At 43.5% G+C, this 19,528-nt stretch overlaps 1 protein-coding gene across 1 annotated transcript in view; it reads left to right on the plus strand.

Moving 5' to 3' along the window:
* sorcs3a (sortilin related VPS10 domain containing receptor 3a) overlaps window positions 1–19,528 on the plus strand; it is a 265,372-nt gene that overhangs the window by 182,877 nt on the left and 62,967 nt on the right. Inside the window, exons 5-9 of the mRNA XM_030093398.1 lie at window positions 10,361–10,434; window positions 12,688–12,752; window positions 13,317–13,435; window positions 18,545–18,634; window positions 18,993–19,172. Coding sequence (XP_029949258.1) covers window positions 10,361–10,434; window positions 12,688–12,752; window positions 13,317–13,435; window positions 18,545–18,634; window positions 18,993–19,172 — 528 coding nt within the window. The remainder of the gene's footprint in view (window positions 1–10,360; window positions 10,435–12,687; window positions 12,753–13,316; window positions 13,436–18,544; window positions 18,635–18,992; window positions 19,173–19,528) is intronic.

The raw sequence follows: 19,528 nt of genomic DNA on the forward strand, positions 1-19,528 counted from the left end.
CTGGAAAATGGAGTAATTTCATTAACAGTTAAATTTAGTAGTTGCTAAAATGCCGAAAGTCATGGTGTTAGAATAATGCATTACTGTATTCCACGTTACTCGCAGCACCAGATCAGAATGTGTTTGAGATGACCTCTGATTTAAAGCGACAGCTCCCGCAGTTCATCCTAATGAACCAGATCAATCACCTCGCGCCAACTTCCTGCCCCGGTTTCCCACCTTCAGCTGAGAGGCAGCGCGAAGCTGCAGCCAGGAACTCTGCAGTGCGTTTGTCAAATCGACGACTCTCCAGATGGCGCGTATCGTTAGAACGCGGCTCGCTCGTCCTGGGCTGCGACAGCTCCGCCGCGCTCCAGCGGGCCGCGGCCGGCCCGCCCTCCCGGGGCGCTTTTAATGGACTTTAATTCGAAACACATGATCGGGACAATGCAGACGTTGCACTCGCTCGCACAGCGGGGATAATAAGGATGCTCTTCGTGCATATGGGCGCAGCAATTCAAAGGGTAATTATTCCACCAGGGTGGAGAATAACTGCTCCAAGGCCGAAACAGGCTGTTTCACAGGAGGCACCGACTTCTGACGCTACAAGGAAGGCTAAAATTCTTAATGAGCCCAAACTAGCGACGTGAGAGGTGCGTATATGTGTTGTCTAAGCACATGTTGCCGGTCGGTAATGGGTCAGCTCACGGGTGCAACGAGATGAAGCTACTGTTCCACCTGTCAGTCATGAAAGCTGCGGTTTATGAGCAGCTAACGGGGGAGATGCTGGCAGCGGGATGGGATCGTCTGAGGAGGAGGAGCAGTGTGAAAGCGAGCACAAACCCACAGGGAATCTGTTGGTTAAACCTGACTGGGTGCACATTAGAGTTTGACACTGATAATCATCGTTTAACGGATAACGTTTCAATTTGTTGCACTTTTGAAGCAAACAAGCGGCAGGAAATCCACAAGAGGTTGATTTTTAGCTGTAAAAATGTCTCGTTGTCATGCATTAGTTTTCCTTTCAGAAAAGCTGCAGATGGTATCTCTCCTTTACAAAACTTTAAAGTGAAAAAAAAAAAAAGAGAGACAAAACCGGTGGTCTCAACCAGGTCTATGTGCTGTGCTGGGTGTTTGCCACTGAGGGGCCATGTGCTCAAATCATCGGTGGGAAACCCAACGTCAGTCATGGGGGCAGTAAATTAATTTTGGGGGATTCTTTATAATATTTGGGGCCTTGTATCATTTCTTACAAGGATTATTGGTGTCCAAAGCCTAGTGTTACAGTACTGGAGGCCAGCCTTGGTCTTGACTTCGTCTTAGGATGCTTATAGGAAGTTTGAAATAATGAGGAAACGATGTTTTCCTGCAGAGTAGAGGTGGATGAGAATGCTCTGGACCGAACTTCCATCTTTATTGCCCCTCATTCGTGGTCCAGACGGTTCATTTGCATTGCCCTTTTCCTATATGTCCCCACACAGGAGCATCCTTACTGCTGTGTGCTGCGCAGGCCCCATAAATCGTGGGGAGTAAAACCCATCCTCACACTCAGCCCATACGGGACGCGCCAACAGAAGCCACTTGATTTAAAGCACTGTACACAGATGCATCAAGAATTTATAGGAGACTTAATTAGGAGTTATAAAAGTGACTTATAGTAATTGTGTGGGACACAGGAGCCTGTAATGCAGCAGTTATCATTTGCATAATCCCAAAGTCTTGATCCTTTTCTCTGAACTTTTATATGTTTGTGCTTTGATGCTGATGCAGGAAGCTTTGTGCACAGTGACTGCAGCTGTAGTGCTGCACGAGGAGTTGTGCAGAAAGAAAATTAAAAAAAAAACAAAACAAAACAAAACAGAAGAACCACCACAATGCATCAAAAACCAGAGCTCACATAATGCACATTTACCAACAGTGCCTGGCTAAGTATTCTTCTTATGAGTCTAAGAAGCAACACGCATTCTGGTATCAGATAAGCTATCAGAGGTGCTTCTGATTAAAAAAAAAAAAATCCCAATTTTGTTTTGAATAATAATAATAATAATAATAATAATAATAATAATAATAATAATAATATGTTTTCTCTACCTGTAAATATTTCAATTTTAACTTTGTTCATAGCCACTTCACCCCCAACAAATGATGTCCTTACTTTGAATTGTTTTGCTTTATATACATACACTATTAAAATTATTTATATGTTGTTTTTGTAATTTTTTTTTTTTTTTTTTTTTTTTTTTAGATTTGTTGTTCTTTTCAGCACTAAATATCACGTAAATCTGTTTTCAGTTATTTAAATTATCTGGACACATATCGACACAAGTTTATTCTGACTTCTGTGACAAGATCAAGGAAAATGCTCTGTTCTAAAGAAAGCTCATAGTTAGAAAACAGGTGGGAAAATACACTGGCTCCACTCGTCTGACATAAGATTCAATGTTCAATCTGTTGCTATCAGATTGGAGAGCTAAAGGGCGACGATCTTGCACATTCGTATCTGCATTTGTTTCTGAAAGCCTCAAGCAAAGCCTGTAATGTCTTATTTAACAGAGGGGAGCAGCATCTGCTAATGGCTGGAAATCAGGGCTGCAGCTGGGGTCAGAAAACAGTCAGTGTGAGCCTCCTGTCACTAATTGGTCGGTCGAACACATTTTATCCTGCAATCCCAGTCGCACTGTGCCACTTTGTTTCACTGCAGACTCAAACAGTGAGTCCACAAAATCCATGATTATGATCTCTGCTCTTTCCTTCGTGGCAGCCCTGCAGCTAGTTTATGCTGGTTTGCATCTGTGTGTGTGTGTGTGTGTGTGTGTGTGTGTGTGTGTGTGTGTGTGTGTGTGTGTGTGTGTGTGTGTGTGTGTGTGTGTGTGTGTATGTGTGTGTGTGTGTGTGTGTGTGTGTGTGTGTGTCATTATTACTGCTGTGGGAACCCAATAAAAATCTGTTGAAACTCCCACGTTCAGGAGGCTTCTTTTTCTGATGTGATGATGATTCACACACACACACACACACACACACACACACACACACACACACACACACACACACACACACAGACTCAGTCACAAGCAGATATGCAGGTATATATTGGGCAACAGCGCTGTCCATGATGGTGCTGAAAGTTCTACAGGCATTTACAAAGCATGCTGTGTGCCAAATATACGCCAACAGAGTACAAACGCAAACACACACACTCTCTCACACACACACACACACAATGACACTCAGTAACAATCATATATGCAGGCATACCCGGTATATGGGGCAACGGCACTGTCCATGGTGCTGAAAGTTCTAAAGCATTTACAAAGCATGTTGTTTGCACACAAAGGCCAACAGTCATTTAAACAAACACATGTATACACACACACACACACACACACACACACACACACACACACACACACACACACACACACACACACACACACACACACACACACACACACGGTAGTTACAACTGAGTCTGGAATCATTCTGTAGGAAGTGAAAGTAAGTTCATGGAAAGTTGTTCCTCTCCCCTAGTAGGAACACAAACTGATGAAGAATCCTTATTTCAGGTTAAACTGGGGTTAGGCTTAAGGCTGGGTTATTCAAGTCATAGCAGAGTTAAGAATAATGCTTTTTGACATTTTCATTTCAGATAAGCTTTGCATTTACTTAGCAATGCTTTGAAAACAATGTCTGTTTGCATGGGAATGGTGGAGGTGCTGAATGATGTTTGTAGCACCACACGCATGCTCACAGTCTGAGTGTAGACAACCAAGTTGAATTGCTTTTCTGGGTGACTCTCAATTAGAAAAATACCAACTCCCAGGAGAGCATGCACTGGGACTCATGACACTCTGGAGGAAAAACTTGTTTTTAGTGTCCATCTACTCGTGTATGTACAGAAGAACTGTTGTGCACATGACCAGTAACAGCACTTATTTGTTTCCTCAGTGATGTGGTTGGGACATTTTCAAAAAGCTCCACTTTGAGAGCTGTTCTCAAAAAGCTGTGTCTTCAGCGGTGTAAGGTGGCATAAACAGACATCTAGAATATTCAGGACTGTCTCAGAAAATTAGAATATTGCGATGAAGTTCTTTATTTTCTGAAATGCAATTAAAAAAACAAAAATGTCATACATTCTGGATTCATTACAAATCAACTGAAATATTTCGAGCCTTTTATTATTTTAATATTGCTGATTATGGCTTACAGCTTAAGAAAACTCAAAAATCCTATCTCAAAATATTAGAATATCATGAAAAAGTATATTAGTAGGCTATTTAACTAATCACTTGAATCGTCTAAATAACTCGAAACACCTGCAAGTGTTTCCTGAGCCTTGAAAAACACTCAGCTTGGTTCAGTAAACTAAATCACAAGTATGGGGAAGACTGCTGATCTGACTGCTGTCCAGAGGACCATCAGTGACACCCTCCATCAGGAGGATAAGACACAAAAAGAAATTTCTCAAAGAGCAGGCTGTTCACAGAGTGCAGTTTCAAAGTACATTCACAAAAAGTCTGTTGGAAGGGAGAAATGTGGCAGGAAACGCTGCACAACCAAGAGAGATGACCGCAGGCTTAACAGTATTGTGAAGAAGAGCCGCTTCCAGAATTTGGGGGAGCTTCAGAGACAGTGGACTGAAGCTGGAGTACAGGTATCAAAAGCCACTGTTCACAGACGTGTCCGGGAAATGGGCTACAATAGCCGTGTTCCCATGGTCAAGCCACTTCTGAACTCAAGACAACGGAAAAAGCGTCTGACTTGGGCTATGGAAAAGAAGCACTGGACAGTTGAAGAGTGGTCCAAAGTCCTCTTTTCAGACGAAAGCAAGTTTTGTATTTCATTTGGAAGTCAAGGCGCCAGAGTCTGGAGAAAGGCTGGAGAGGAGCAAAATCCAAGTTGCTTGAAATCCAGTGTGAAGTTCCCACAGTCAGCGATGGTTTGGGGCCATGTCAGCTGCTGGTGTTGGTCCACTGTGTCTCATCAAGTCCAGAGTAAATGCAGCTGTGTACCAAGAGATTTTAGAGCACTCCATGCTTCCTTCTGCTGAAAAGCTCTATGGAGATGATGATTTCATTTTCCAGCATGATCTGGCACCTGCCCACAGTGCCAAAACCACCAGTAACTGGTGTACTGACCATGGCATTACTGTCCTCGATTGGCCTGCCAATTCCCCTGACCTGAACCCCATTGAGAATTTGTGGGGTATTGTCAAGAAGAAGCTGAAAGACACCAGACCCAACAATGCAAATGAGCTAAAGGCCGCTATTGAAGCATCCTGGGCATCCATAACACCTCAGCAATGCCACAGGCTGATTGCCTCCATGCCACGCCGCATTGATGCAGTAATTCGTGCAAAAGGATTCCCAACCAAGTACTGAGTGCATTAATGGACATTTTCAAATGTTTGATTTTGTTTTGCTGTTATAATGTTGTTTTTTTACTTGGTCTGAGGAAATATTCTAATATTTTGAGATAGGATTTTTGAGTTTTCTTAAGCTGTAAGCCATAATCAGCAATATTAAAATAATAAAAGGCTTGAAATATCTCAGTTGATTTGCAATGAATCCAGAATGTATGACATTTTTGTTTTTTTAATTGCATTTCAGAAAATAAAGAACTTTATCACAATATTCTAATTTTCTGAGACAGTCCTGTAAGTAAATTTGAAGAGGTTATTGTGTAAATGGGACCTAAGTCTGCAATGCACTAAAGTCAAAAGCCTGTGGCCAGGACTGACATGTCAAGAAACAAGCACAATACGAGGACTTGACTCCTTAGTGTGAGAGGAAATCAAGCCCCAATTAGGACAATTAAAATAAAAAAAAGTGTGTTTTTGGGCCATACTGTTTGTTTAGTTCAAAAAGTCAGCATTAAAAAGAGGTAAATAACAGTTACCAGTGAGCTTTGAGTGAGTTCTGAATTTTGATTTTGTAAGAACCGAATTTTGGACAAGTTTAGGTCCCCACATGGCAGGAAAACAGTGTGTGTGTGTGTCTGTTTTCTTATTTTTCCAGCCTGAAGGGGACACCGGAGTGCACACTGGTGAATGGGGACATGAATTGAGAAAAATCAATAAGTATTTTAGGAAAAGGCTTCGGTTGGTTCGGCCGAGTGTTTATGTTCCAGTTTAGAGTCATTCTGCAGTCAGGGAATGTGAGCCAATGCAATGTCCCTGAGAAGCACAAGCGTGTGTGTGTGTGTGTGTATGTGTGTCTCTGTGTGTGTGTGTGTGTGTGTGTGTGTGTGTGTGTGTGTGTGTGTGTCTAACATTGTAAACCTGTGTCCTCTTGTCAGCGGGGGACTTGTCTGCAGCGGCACCACGTTTTTTCTAATTGATTTCCGGGGTAGAGCGCCACCGTCGAGCAGTCATTTATCTTTAATTCTGATTCATATTTCATCTCCAGCAGAAGTGCACTCACACCAGGCTTTAAATAGTTGGATGGCAACAGCAAATAGTCTCAATCCAGCCCCCTAGTACCAGGACTTGAACAAACTGCCGTGGAAGCAAAGCTTGATGAAGTTCATCTCTTGGTGCTTTAGAAGTGGGGAAAATTTTTTAAATCAGTTCGTTTTTCATTTAGATCCCATCTGTGTTTGATTTAACTTCCTTTTCTGTGTCCAATTGTTTCCTGTCAAGCATAAGTGAAGGCTAAAGGATAGAAAAGAAATCTAGAAAAGCCAAAAAAATAAATAAGTCCAACTTCTTGGCACACCTAAACTAATAGTAATAAAACAAACTCTTCTTCCGTTGCCTGTTTGCAAACTTGAAATGGCTTATTTGAAATATGTGATAAAACTTGAATGAATTCTTTGAGACCTTAAATGTGAATCAAACTAAAGACGGCCAAGGTTTTTTTTCTTCTTTTTTTAAATGTGAGAGGTGGTGGGAGAGGTGGAATCACTTGATGTGTAAACAGTGTTTGAAAGTGTTTGTATGTCAGTTATGATGAATTATTCCTGAGATGAGGACATTTACTCACACTGCAGATTGACCTTTTCAGCCCCCTCCTTTTTTTCCCAGTTATCAATTATCCAACCATCTGTGTTAAATACTTTCACAGAAAAAGCATTTTTAGAGTAACTGTTGTTAAGGGAAGAGAGGGTTTAAAAAAAATAAATAAATAAATTTAGAGACATAAACTCTCATAGTTTTTATCCTTACTTTGGTTCGGAGCTGTATGCTGGTCTCATTTTTGATATTTTAAAGCGGTTTACAAATCAGTTGATCATTTTATAGCGACGTGGTTCTGAAGCCCAAACAGCTGGAAACCACAGTTTACACAGTCTGTATCTGCTTCCAGACTGAAGCAGGGATTAGAGGTCTTGACCGATGGTCTCGAAGCGAAGGTGCTCAGCCATCCTCAACACTGCCTGCAGGAGAAGGACATTGTGAAGCACTTGACTTTAGCAGGACGGTCCGCTGCTGACTGATAGAAGTGATGAATAGACTCAGATGGTGATGATGGAGACAGGTTTGTTACTCACCGAATGGGGGACATTCACACCAGAAGTCAGCTAAAATGCTGACGCCAAGGAAGTTGAAGCCTTTGACCCTTGTGACCTCTTGGCCATGTATGCGCAGTGGACCAACAGTCCGTCACTTCGTTTCCCTGGTCTGTTTGATTTCAGTCCTGTGATGGTGAAGTCACCATCAAATGTGGTGGCTGTGGTGTTCTTGCTGTGGATGGGTGAACAGTGGGCTGAGTACACATCCCTGCGGTGCTCCTGTGTTCAGGATGAGTGTGGATGATGTGTGATGTCCTTTCCTGACCCCTCTGCAGTGAGCTGCCTGTGACTTCCAACAGACAATAATCCCAGCATCTTTCAATGTGAAGCATTTGCCTGAAAATTGCTTATGGTGTGAAATAAGGCATATGCAGGGCAATAGAGGGAGATTTGCCTGATTTTTGATGCTTGAATGCATTTTATTGGACTTCATGTGCTGCTTAATTTGCACACTTCTTTCTCCGCATGGCCTTTTAGTTTTATACAAAGATGAAGCATAATTCCGCATAGTTGGGTGTTCATTCATTTTCTGCCGCTTTTTCCCTTTCGGGGTCGCGGGTGGCTGGAGCCGATCCCAGCTGTTGTGGGCGAAGGCGGGGTACACCCTGGACAGTTCGCCAGTCTGACATATATAGACAAACAACCATTCACTCACACATTCATACCTAGGGGCAATTTAGGGTGATCAATTAACCTACCATGCATGTTTTTGGACCGTGGGAGGAAGCCGGAGTACCCGGAGGGAACCCACGCACACACGGGGAGAACATGCAAACTCCACACAGAAAGGCCCCGAGCCCCGGCCGGTATTTGAACCCAGGACCTTCTTGCTGTGAGGCAAGAGCGCTAACCACCGCGCCACCGTGCGGCCATAATTGGGTGTAATTCATCAAAATGCGCTTGTAGAGTTTCTTTTAAGAACAAAGATTGTGAATTAACACTTCTTTTTCCCATTGTTCCACTGGTCTCAGTATCCCTCAGACAACTGAAGGTACATTTCACTGCACCTGCAGCTGACTTTCCTGAATTACTCTTAAAGCCCTCTGAATATTCTCCAAACACAACAGTTAAACCAACACACCCTTTGCCGTTCCTCCATCACGGTTTGAGCGCCGGTCCCGTGGCCGGCTCTCTGGCAGTCTGCCGGCCGCACCGGTGATTTATTGAAGTGAGAGGGAAACTATGAAGCTTACTTTGTGACAGCTGCGAAGCTTTAAAATTTAAGATGTCATTGAGCTGATGAATGGAGAGTGGAGAGGCTGAGCCTGCCCGCCGGCATCATATGTCACTGTCCAGAGTGATGAGGGACCCTGCCTGTTGCCATGTTGCACCCGCCCGAAGGCTCCAGCGGGGAATCTTTCCTTACCGAGGTTAGGAAAGTCAGAAATCACATTTTGTGTTGAGTGGATGCCTGTGGGTATGGGATATTACACTCCGTGCAACTTCATAAAGATTTAGACAAACGTTAGCTCCCAGCTAATGCTAAGTCCAAGCCTGAAACCACACATGGGGCTCGAAGACGGATGCTCGGGTCTCCTGTCTTTGCTCATCAATGTCAGGCAGTGCAGACACATGGAATTCAACAGCAGACCAAATGATGGACTAAATCTATGATGGGGTTTGACACCCGTATGCAATGTCAAAGAACCGTGCCAACTTTAAATTAGAGGCTGATCTGTGTTGGAGCTCTGTTGCTGATCGGCTATGTGTACACTAACGTTAGAGGTTAAAAAAAAAAAAAAAAGGAAAGCCACCTGCTGACATTGATAGAGTTTCCCTCGCCATGCTGACAAATAAATCTGCAGCTGGTGACAAATGTGCATCCTTTTATCAGAGTAAGTGTCAGATTTGCTGTGATAAAAGGCAACAAGTAGGAGCATTAGCATAGCGGGGCCGCCAAGGAAATAACAATGCAAAGGCAGACACAGCGAGAACAAAGAGAGTCGCTTGTGCAACATCAATCAGTACAGTACTGCGCGCTGGAATGCACCAGGGTTATTAATTGTTTGCCCGCGCAACAGAAAATGTAATTAGTACATTAAAATTGGGCCACTGGCTCCATGCTGCACACCTACAAGTTGACTGAGCTATACATCATTCCTCGCTTTTGCAGAGGTTCATTTTGCAGAATCAGTTATTCTGGATCCAAAATTTGTTTTAAATACAACAGCAGGCTCAGATCTAGTGATTCATCCATCTTCTGGACCTGCATTATCCGAGTTAAGGTCACAGGAGCTGGAAACAATACTGTTCCAGCTGACTGTGGGCCAAGCGCAGGTTTAGATCCAGACTGCATGAACACATAAAGAAAAATCAGGAAATTACTTTCCGCTCTTCATAGAAATACATCCATTCTTTCAACAACCTGTGTTCATCATAGGGCAGGGTCGTCAAACCTAAGACCTGTCTGTCAAAACTGGCCTGCAAGAGGTTCCAATCATACAAATTTCCTTTCTTTGAGACAAACATGTGACCCACTACACCATCATACAATCCATAATCCACTACACCAATCAAATCCTTTGCCATTCAAGCTTAAAGTGGCCTTGTTATTGTCTTCTTTCTTTCAGATTTAATGTATTATTCCCATAAAGGGCTTTCTTTGAATCTATGGCTTTCATTTGAAGCAGGAGTGGGGCTTAGAGATTCCTCTATCTGCGATAATATGTTAGCCCCAACAGCCAGACACTAATGATGATAGCATCTCAGCGCCACATCGGCCCATCTCGCCCCGGGCTAACCTCCACCCTGAAATTAACCAGCGCGTTCCAACTTTTAAATCAGTCGGTCTGATTAGTGCCTGCAAGAACATGGAGACATACATTCGTCTTGCTAACACGCCGTGTTTCTCTCCTCCCTTCTCTGATATGTGCAGCTGTACAGCTCGGTGGACTTTGGGAGGAAATGGCAGCTCATCCACGAACATGTCACGCCGAACCGATTTTACTGGTGAGTCATCCTGTCCCCGCACTCCTTTCCTTTCCTTTCTTTCTTTCTTTTTTTTTTTTCTCTTCCCTTTCCTCCTGCAAACTTTTGTTTGCTCAGGAATGCAGAAAGTGTCGTTGGTGTACAGAGCGACTGAGCAAGTGATATTGATGGCCTGGAACAAGGTGTGAGTGTACGCGTCTGTGTGTGTGTGTGTGTGTGTGTGTGTGTGTGTGTGTGTGAGAGAGAGAGAGAGAGTGACTGGTGATGCTACAGCTTGAAATCCTGCACATTTTCCACTGCGTGATAACAATCAAAGCAGAGATTAATCTCCTCCTTCAGAAGGCTCTTTGCATTCAGCCGGCACTTCATCCCTCGCCCTGCTCACATTGCACATAAATACCAAATTATTATTTTTACATCAGCGGTGGCAGCAGAGGGAGAAAATGAGAGAGGAGGGTGTTGGATTCATGCAGATACATACATGCAGATATGGGAGCTGTGACTAATAATGGATCCGGGACTCTGCTGTCGCTTCTCATTCCATCACATCTGCAGCTCACTCCCCCTGCAGTCTGCATACTATGTCTGAAATTGCACACTCATCACAAAGGCTGGATCTGTTCCAGCTCGCCGCTCCCCTCCCACCCACCCCCACGCCCCACCCCCCTTTCTGAGGTGACCGGACTGTGCCTGGTCTTTGCCTTTGGCTGGATCAACCCTCACTTGCATAAATCTGGAGCTTCTTCCATGCCATTGTGGTTTAATCCCAAATAATGGTCAGCATCCATCGTTGGCTACACCCTTCTGACTTCAACCCCTCTCCTTCCCCTTCAAGGGCATCCGAGCACTGGATTTGTCCATAGCAATGGCTAGGCAGGACTCCAGTTGGCTGTATTTAGACAATGCCTTCATCAGCCTCCAGGGGATATGAAATACCGTCACAATGGGAGAGCTGTGCTCGTCCAGTCTAATCCACCTGCAGAGAAAGAAACAAGAAAGCCAGATTACAATCAGGGATGCGCTTAGAGTCGGAATGCCAAACGCTTTGTATTGTTCAATTTTGACAGAACGCTACAGGTACGAATCTGCATTGATGTTGGAAACTGTATTGTCCTCATGGAATGAAAGAAACTCACCAGAATAGAAATAGAATATGCTGGGTGGGTTTTGTTCAGCTTCTGCTTGCTTCACGTCCACACAAGTATATTTTAACATTGATTATAAAGATACAGCAGATAGTCACAGCAAAGTCACATCAAATCATTGGGGTCATATTTTTTTTTTCAAATCTCTGTCCACATTTTCATTGACTTCTATGCGGGTGGATGGAACGGGTGGTTCTACTGGTGGTTCCATCCACTGGGAGGGAGGGATAAATATCAAGTAGGAAAATAATTAAGAGAATAAATGGCGGCTAAGTGTAGGTGGTGATGAAGTGGTGTGAATGTGTGTTGTGCTGGGTGGACCTGTTCGTGGTCAGCTGGGATCTGGATGTCACCACTTCATGGCCCTTGGTAGACTGTTGGAAAATATTGAAACAGGAGAGGAAAACAGAGAATCATGCATATGTGGGATTTTGCTGAAATGGTTAGCATTGTGGGGGAGTGGTGACCTGTCCAGGGCGTACTCTGGTAGGTTGGCTCGAGCACCCTATGACCCTGAACAGGATGAAGCTGTATCGAAGATGGATGAGTTAATATTGTACCCACGCAGCAAGCTTTTATTGAGTGTAATTGGTATGTTCTATATGAGCATGTGTGAGGATTTTTTTTTTGTTTGTTTTTTTTGTTATTTCCACCACTGTAGTTTGATTTCCTTTAGAAATCAAGAATTGCATGCTTGACTTTTCAGTCTTTATTGTCCATTGGTATGAATACCTACAATCTGTTCACAGTGTACCTTGCTCTCGCCCTTTGTTTGCTGGCATTGGCTTTATCCTCACTTTCTCAGGGGTTTTATTTTGCTCACAATAATATTAATATTAATAAAAAAAATAATAAGAAGAAATTTGTTTGAATTAATAATAAACAGCACCAACAGTTCCCATCCATCCATTGTCGATATTGCTTATGTCCTGTTCAGGGTCACAAGATGCTGAACCCAGTCACAGCCAGCTACATGCGAGGGCAGGATTCACCTGGACAGGTTTCCAGTCCGTCTATTCCTGTATTAAAAATCGAGAATTAGAAAAAGCAAAATGAATTTCTCTTAATTTAAGTGGTATATAAATTTGAGGTATGAGATGAATTTGTGCGTTCCCTTCTTCACTTCCAGGTCTGTGGCGGGTCTGGACAAGGACCTGGATCTGGTGCACATGGAGGCTCACACTCAGGATGGAAGTACGTGTCTTCATCACACTAACAGGAGCAATAAAACTCTTCCTATAAGGGAGAAATAAGTATAGGAAAGCCTCCATTGGGAAATAGCATCGACTCGCCCGACCACCAATAAGCCGGCATAAGACTCTTGATGAATGTGGCCTTTGTTCACTGCCCCTTCTCTGGCTGAATGTCAACTCCATAACTCTGAATGGCAGCACCTCCAAGGTCTCCTATAGGTGACACGGTGTTCATATCAGCCTCTTATTTCAGAGTAGCGTCACTCTGACACGCAGACGTTGCTTTTTCTTCTCATATTACCGCGACGTGATTGACGGGCGAGTGTGCTTGTTTGTAGCTACCTGGACGCTACAAAGAAAAGCAAATTAACCGGAGAAAATGTCAAAGCTGTTGACGTGGGCGGAGTACAACCCCGTTCTGCTCCAGTCACACATAAAAGTATCTTTTCATCTGAGAAAAGCTTTCCGTATGACGACGTCTTCATTTCACCACTTATGAGGAAGGACGTTGGGGTGGGGGGTGTGATGGTTTAAATCCCTGTCATGTTTCCTGCTTGTCTTTCAGATGTTCAGTATGTCACCTGCAGAGCTCAGACCTGCTCAGAAGCAAACAGGAACTACCCGTTCCCCGGATACATCGACATCAGCTCTCTGGTGGTCCAAGATGACTACATATTCATCCAGGTGGGCCTCTGCACGCTCAGCCCCCTCTTCTTGCTCCGTTTGAGAGGGATTATGCAAATAGGAGCTGTGTAAACGCGTCTTATATTGGAGAGCCTCCATAAGTCGTTTATGCATTTTCGAAGAAAAGTGGATGTGGAATTTATCAGCTATTATGTTAATTTTGACGACTTGCATTGTTGCATCTTAATTAAGCTAAGCTGCACTAAGCTACTTTCAGGGCAAACAGACGTCACAAACTCACACGTTAAAGCCAACTTCAAGAAGATTTGGCTGAACAAGCAGGCAAACAGGATAAATGGGAGACAGCACAAAGTCCACTTGATACCTAAAGACTTTCAGATCTCTTCTCTCACAATATCTGACGTCTTCAGACTCCCTAGAGCAATTGCCCCCATCCTGGGCTCGTTGACCCTCTTGGGATGGTTTCCAGGGATCCCAGGGGCCCTGAGGCTGTCTATGCCGAGAAACTCAGGCCCAGTTTACAAAACATTTCAAGTGAAAATTGAAAACTTGTTTTGGGCCTCCATTTACACAACAACAGTACTTGGAGCCAACTGGAGCTAACTTTTTGAAAACAGCTACCAAGATGGAACTTTTCAAAAATGCTTCAACTCCATTAAAAGAATACTTCGAAGATTTTGGACCCACGCCCTATCCCTATCATTTACAAAGTGAGATAAGCTCATAAATACCTTTTTTGTGTCTGTGCGTCCAGTGGCTGGATCCCAGCTGTTAGCATCGTAGTTAGCTTAGCTCAACTGTGGGAGGTGAAAAGGAGACAGAGCCGGACTGACGAAGGTGGACAAAATACTCCTTCCAGTGGTCCAGGGGATGGCGTATTAGCACGTGAAGTAAATCCGAATGGTTACGAAACATTTTAAAAGACGTGTTTTCTTTTCAATCCGTTAAAATAACATTTTGATACACACAAATCTGCACAAGCATAGTGCGCCGTGGAAGGATGTACCAGGCGCACAGCGGCTGAGTCTATGGCTGCTACTTTGCAGCCACAGACTACTAACGTTGATACTGCACATGTGCACCAGGACTGTAGTAAATAGTTCTTTTGTACATGCTCAGTAGATGAACAATCATGAGCTGTTGAAGACCAGCTCATGCCCTGGCAGGCAAACTACATTATTACAAAACTTTTGTGAAACGAAAACACAAAAAGGATGTGTTTTTACTTGAAACGTCTAAGTCTTAGCTTTGTACATTCATTCTTTTTTCAAGAGTCAACAACCTTCCTCAGAGGCAAAATGTGTGTACATGGTAAACCAGTCATCCATTTCTTAACCTCTTTTTAGTTTAAATCCTCAAGTAACTTCACAAACATTCCAGTGTTATGGTTTTCAGTTTGGCATCTTGTAGACTTCAGTTGAGCACAATGTACTGTAGATGCCCTTTTTACACTTGTAGGTCTTCCTAGTGATGTAACACCTGAGTGTGGTGGGCCTCCTTCCCCACGCTTTGGGTTCAAGAAAGGGTCTTATCCAGAATTTTTCCATACAAATCTATTTTTAGAAGCTCTGAGTTCAAGTTTTTTTTTTTTTTCCATTTCTTAAACTACATTTAAGTATAGACGTGACTTGGCAGAGGGAAAATATGTAAATATCTTCTTACTTTGACCCCAGCTGAACATTTCTGCTTTGTTTCTGTGTGAAGGCAGACAGACTTTAATATTCATGCTGGCCACTGCCTGGTGTGTCAGATTAATCATGATTTGTGCGACAGAAAAATCTGAAATGTTAATGTCCTGAATCCCAAGCAACACAGATGTAATTTATGGCTTGTATTTTAATTTCCTCCACAGTGTGAATATTATTTACTTTGACATTGTGCAAATGAGGTTTCATGCATTTAAAAGTCAACAGAAAAAGTCCGGATAATTACATGCCGAGTCTACAACAACACCAATTTCATTCAAATGCACCTCCACAAACGGCTGCAGGTGCCTGATGTCTGTGAAAGGTGTTTTCAGCTGCTGTGAACGAGCGTTTGAAGTGGATCTTCTGGTGAAGGTCCCTGTGAGGGCACTGCATGCAAAAATAAAACCTCTTACAACACCTCCAACAGATTGAAAACCAACTTTTAGAATAATGTCATGGAATGGATCATTTTCATACCTTGAACTTCACTCACGGGACCTTTTGGAAAAACATCTTCAAATAAAGTTTGCTGAGCAGCAAACAAGTAAATCTTCTTAATAATGTGTTGGGGTTTGCAAGAGGGTTCAGTAGTGGCCTCGAGGTTACCAAAGTGGATTTGTGATTGGAATTTCACAAGATTTAATCCCACAGCAGGCACTTCAACACTGTGGGTCTATGACCAAGACCATTGACCTCTCCATCAGCTTCCTGGAGTGCCCCAATATGGCTGCCAACCACATCGTAGAAACAGGATGGGTGACTGTGGAAAGAAGAACTTCTCTAAAGGGACTAAGGAAGTATGGTCAGTTTAGTTTAGCTTTCACCTTTCAGAAAGATGAAACCCAGGTCAAAATCAAGTTTGAGGGGCTTTTTGTGAACTTTGTATGTCCTCCCCAATTTATCCATTTTCTTGAACTCTGGCTTCTTTATACCGTCCCAAAAACTTTAGGTGAAATGGTGACTAATGACTTAAATTCCCGAATATGTGATGGATGGGTATTGTGTTTGAATTTTTAATGCCACAGTGTTGCAGATCTCTCAAAGCAGTGCTTCTCAAAACTAGCTTTCTTTTTGAAATAGTTCTGCCTTCATCTCCAGGTGAAGAGGAAAAACAGCTTTCTGAAATGCTGGAGTAATACATGTGTGCACTATTGTTGTGTGCCTGTAGATTTTTAATATCTATGCAGGATTTATTCAGCCTTCAGGATTATATCAGCATTCTTTCAAAATAATTGTCTATCTGACCATGTACCATCATCTGCATACATAGACTTCCATTTGTATGTATATCAGATATAAGGTGACCACCTTTCTCGCTCTGTCTGGGATGCACAGCATTTTAATCTCTTTTTCCACCATCCTGAAAGTTCAGATTGCATCCTGCCCTAGTCATGTCTGAGTATGAACGAATCATTCTAAACCTGTGAGTCACTTTTCTGACCGGTGACTCACGAGTCATCCCTTCCATTGACCCCTTCACTGAGTCATTCCTGCTGCAGCTGACTAACTGCAAAGGGGAAAACAGACGGCCTCCACTGCCGGGTCATGAGGTGAGACTGGGGTCAGTCACCATCAGTAACCAGGTTTAGCCACAGTCATCAGTCAGCTCTTAGCTTAACCGCCGGCGAACTGGCATTGCCTCCAAGTTAGTGAAAGATGACGTACAGTCTGCACATGTCTGAAGTATGTAATTGAACACCCATCTGTCCGTCTTGGATGCCCGTGTCATTCAGGGTTGTGAGAAAAATTGAACAAATTTTAACTGCTGTGGCTTACACAGCTTTACCTTTGATGATGACTTTGATTCTAAGCACTTGTCAAATGATTCTTGCCATGGTTTGTCCTCGCTAAATATTTCAGTAGAGATCAGATAGCTCATAAATGTGCTCAGCTGAGCCACCTGCAGGCGGGGTCTTCCCGCAGAAGCTTCACTGGCAGCAGAAATGAAGCTGTTGTTGAAAGAGCCTTCGGTCCTGTTTGACCTCTCTGAAGTCTGAGAGGCGGTGGTTCTGAACCTCCCCTTCAATTCCAGCTCCTCCACATTTCAACACGTGTGCGTAACAGACGGGGGAACCTGCAGGAGAAGGTGGGGAGAGGGAGGGGGGGAAAATCAATCATACCAATTCCTCTTAAAGTTCAAACCGCCTCTGGTTACCATCGATCTCCTGCTCCTTTACTCGATTGCACGTGGGACTGTTTCTGCGGCGTTCATTGCGATGCTGCTATATTTCCTCTTCCAGCTTGTTTTCTCTCTTATAAGATTGGTGAAATCTGTCATACAGCATTAAGGCTGATACCGTCTCTCCTCTTCAGCTGAGTGCTGTGAGTCTGGATCAGAAGATTTCACTATAATGAATCTCATGTCTCTATCGATGGAGAGCGGAGAGGGGCTCCGAAGCTGCAGCCAAGCTTCGCTCTGCTCCTTTCTGTGGAAGAGTGTTTGTCTTTTGTGGCCTCGAGGCTAATGACAATTCCTCTCCACCTTCCAGCCCTGTGTTTTCTCACTGCATAAGCTAACAGCTAACAGCTTGGAGTGTTTACAAAGGGTCTGCACCATTAAAGACAAACCCCCTCCACCTCCCTGTGAGCGTCAGAAGAAGCTCGGTTAGCCAACTGAAAGATTCCTCCTGACAAAGAATAATGAGACTATTGATTGCCCTACGAGATATTTACCAAAGTCCTCTTTGAAACCGCCGAGTGCATTGACACTGAGTGCAGCAGGATCCTCTGAATGCAAGCCAGGAGATCGCTAAGTTGAAAGAGAAATACACCCTGGATATCTATTGGCATCAGGGAGCGCGGTGGATGTGAGCTTTTATCCGCCGCTTTAACCGACTGGAGAGGATATGATAAGGCATCAATGGCGAGGTTATGCATGGCTAAACATGTCCTCTGTGTTAGTTCAGCAGCACAACCCCATCAAACTAAAAGTTACACCCACTGTGAAATAAACCTAAAATCAACAATAAATATGGTTAAAAAAAACAACAACAACAAAAAAAAACCAGTTGCACGAGTTTTCCATTTCAAACTTTGAATATCGATGGCAGTTATTACAGGTTCAGTAAAATCTATGTGAATTTACCCTTTTTGCTGATTCTTAGCACAAAGAATTAAAATATTTCCATTTCAAATGGTTGTTTGGTCTTTATTCCATATTAAAATACAACACAGAGGTCCCCAGACATGTGATCTCAGGTTGGGAAGCCTTTGTCCATCCACTTTCAAACTGCTTCATCCTTTGCAGGGTTGCAGGTCTTGAACCTATGGCCTCCTCAATGTGAGACAAGCGTACCAATCTCTGGGGAACCGCTGCACCGAAACATATTAAAGAATTACAAATGTTTGCCTGATAGAATGCAGCACAAACAACTGCACCATTGTGGTGCCCAAAATGAAAGTCCCAGCGGTAGCTGATGTGTTGTCTGTGTATGTGTGTGTGTGTGTGTGTGTGTTTCAGGTTCCCACATCAGGACGCGCCACCTATTACGTGTCCTATAAGCGAGAATCGTTCATACAGATCAAACTGCCGAAGTACTCCCTGCCCAAGGTAAGCTGCAACATCTTTTTCCTTGATGATTATGACTTTTTGAATCTCACAGTGTGGAGTTCATTAAGACACTCCACACTCCTGAAGGACTGGCAGATGTATATTAGATGAAAAGTGAAGTTTTGTCTGTGAAACAAAGAGCAGTTTAAAGTGTCCTTTCACAGTCCCACTTTTCTGAATCGCCCCATTTTCAACGCGGTGCCCCAAGAGCGAGTTGGAGTGTGTCATCGTCCATTTATATTCACACCACAGCATTGATCTCATGACCGGCCCCCGCAGGGTCAGCATGTTCTAATCCGTCACCTCTCTGCCTCCAGTCATAACTCCTCTTAATCTCTCCCCTCCTGCTCCCCGATAGGATTTACACATTGTCAGCACCGATGAGAAGCAGGTATTCGCCGCGGTGCAGGAGTGGAACCAGAATGACACCTATAACCTCTACCTGTCCGACACCAGAGGGATCTACTTCACCTTGGCCATGGAGAATGTCAAGACCACCAGGGGCATCGCGGGGAACCAGATGCTGGATCTGTACGAGGTGGGCAGCGAAAGAAAACCACTCACGTTAGCCAAGGATTTTTCATCGTTGGCCAAATCTTAACAGCAGTGACAGAAAAATTGGACGGCTGTCCGTCATTTGGAGTGGAGAGCTGATCCGCTGTTATTAGTCTGTCTATCAAAGTGACAGAAAACAGGGAAGTGAAGTGCAAACGACCCATAGCTTTCCACAGACGAATCGGTAGCGACGTTAGAGAGACGATTCTTCTTCTACTACTTTGTAGGCAGCAGCAGATCCAGATAGGCCTTCTAGATAGGTCAGGCTGTATGTTAGCATTATCAATTAATACACACTGTTTTAATTTTAATGATGAAAAACAAACAGAGACATTCTTT

Source organism: Salarias fasciatus, chromosome 6, assembly GCF_902148845.1.
Source record: "Salarias fasciatus chromosome 6, fSalaFa1.1, whole genome shotgun sequence".
NCBI lineage: Eukaryota > Metazoa > Chordata > Actinopteri > Blenniiformes > Blenniidae > Salarias > Salarias fasciatus.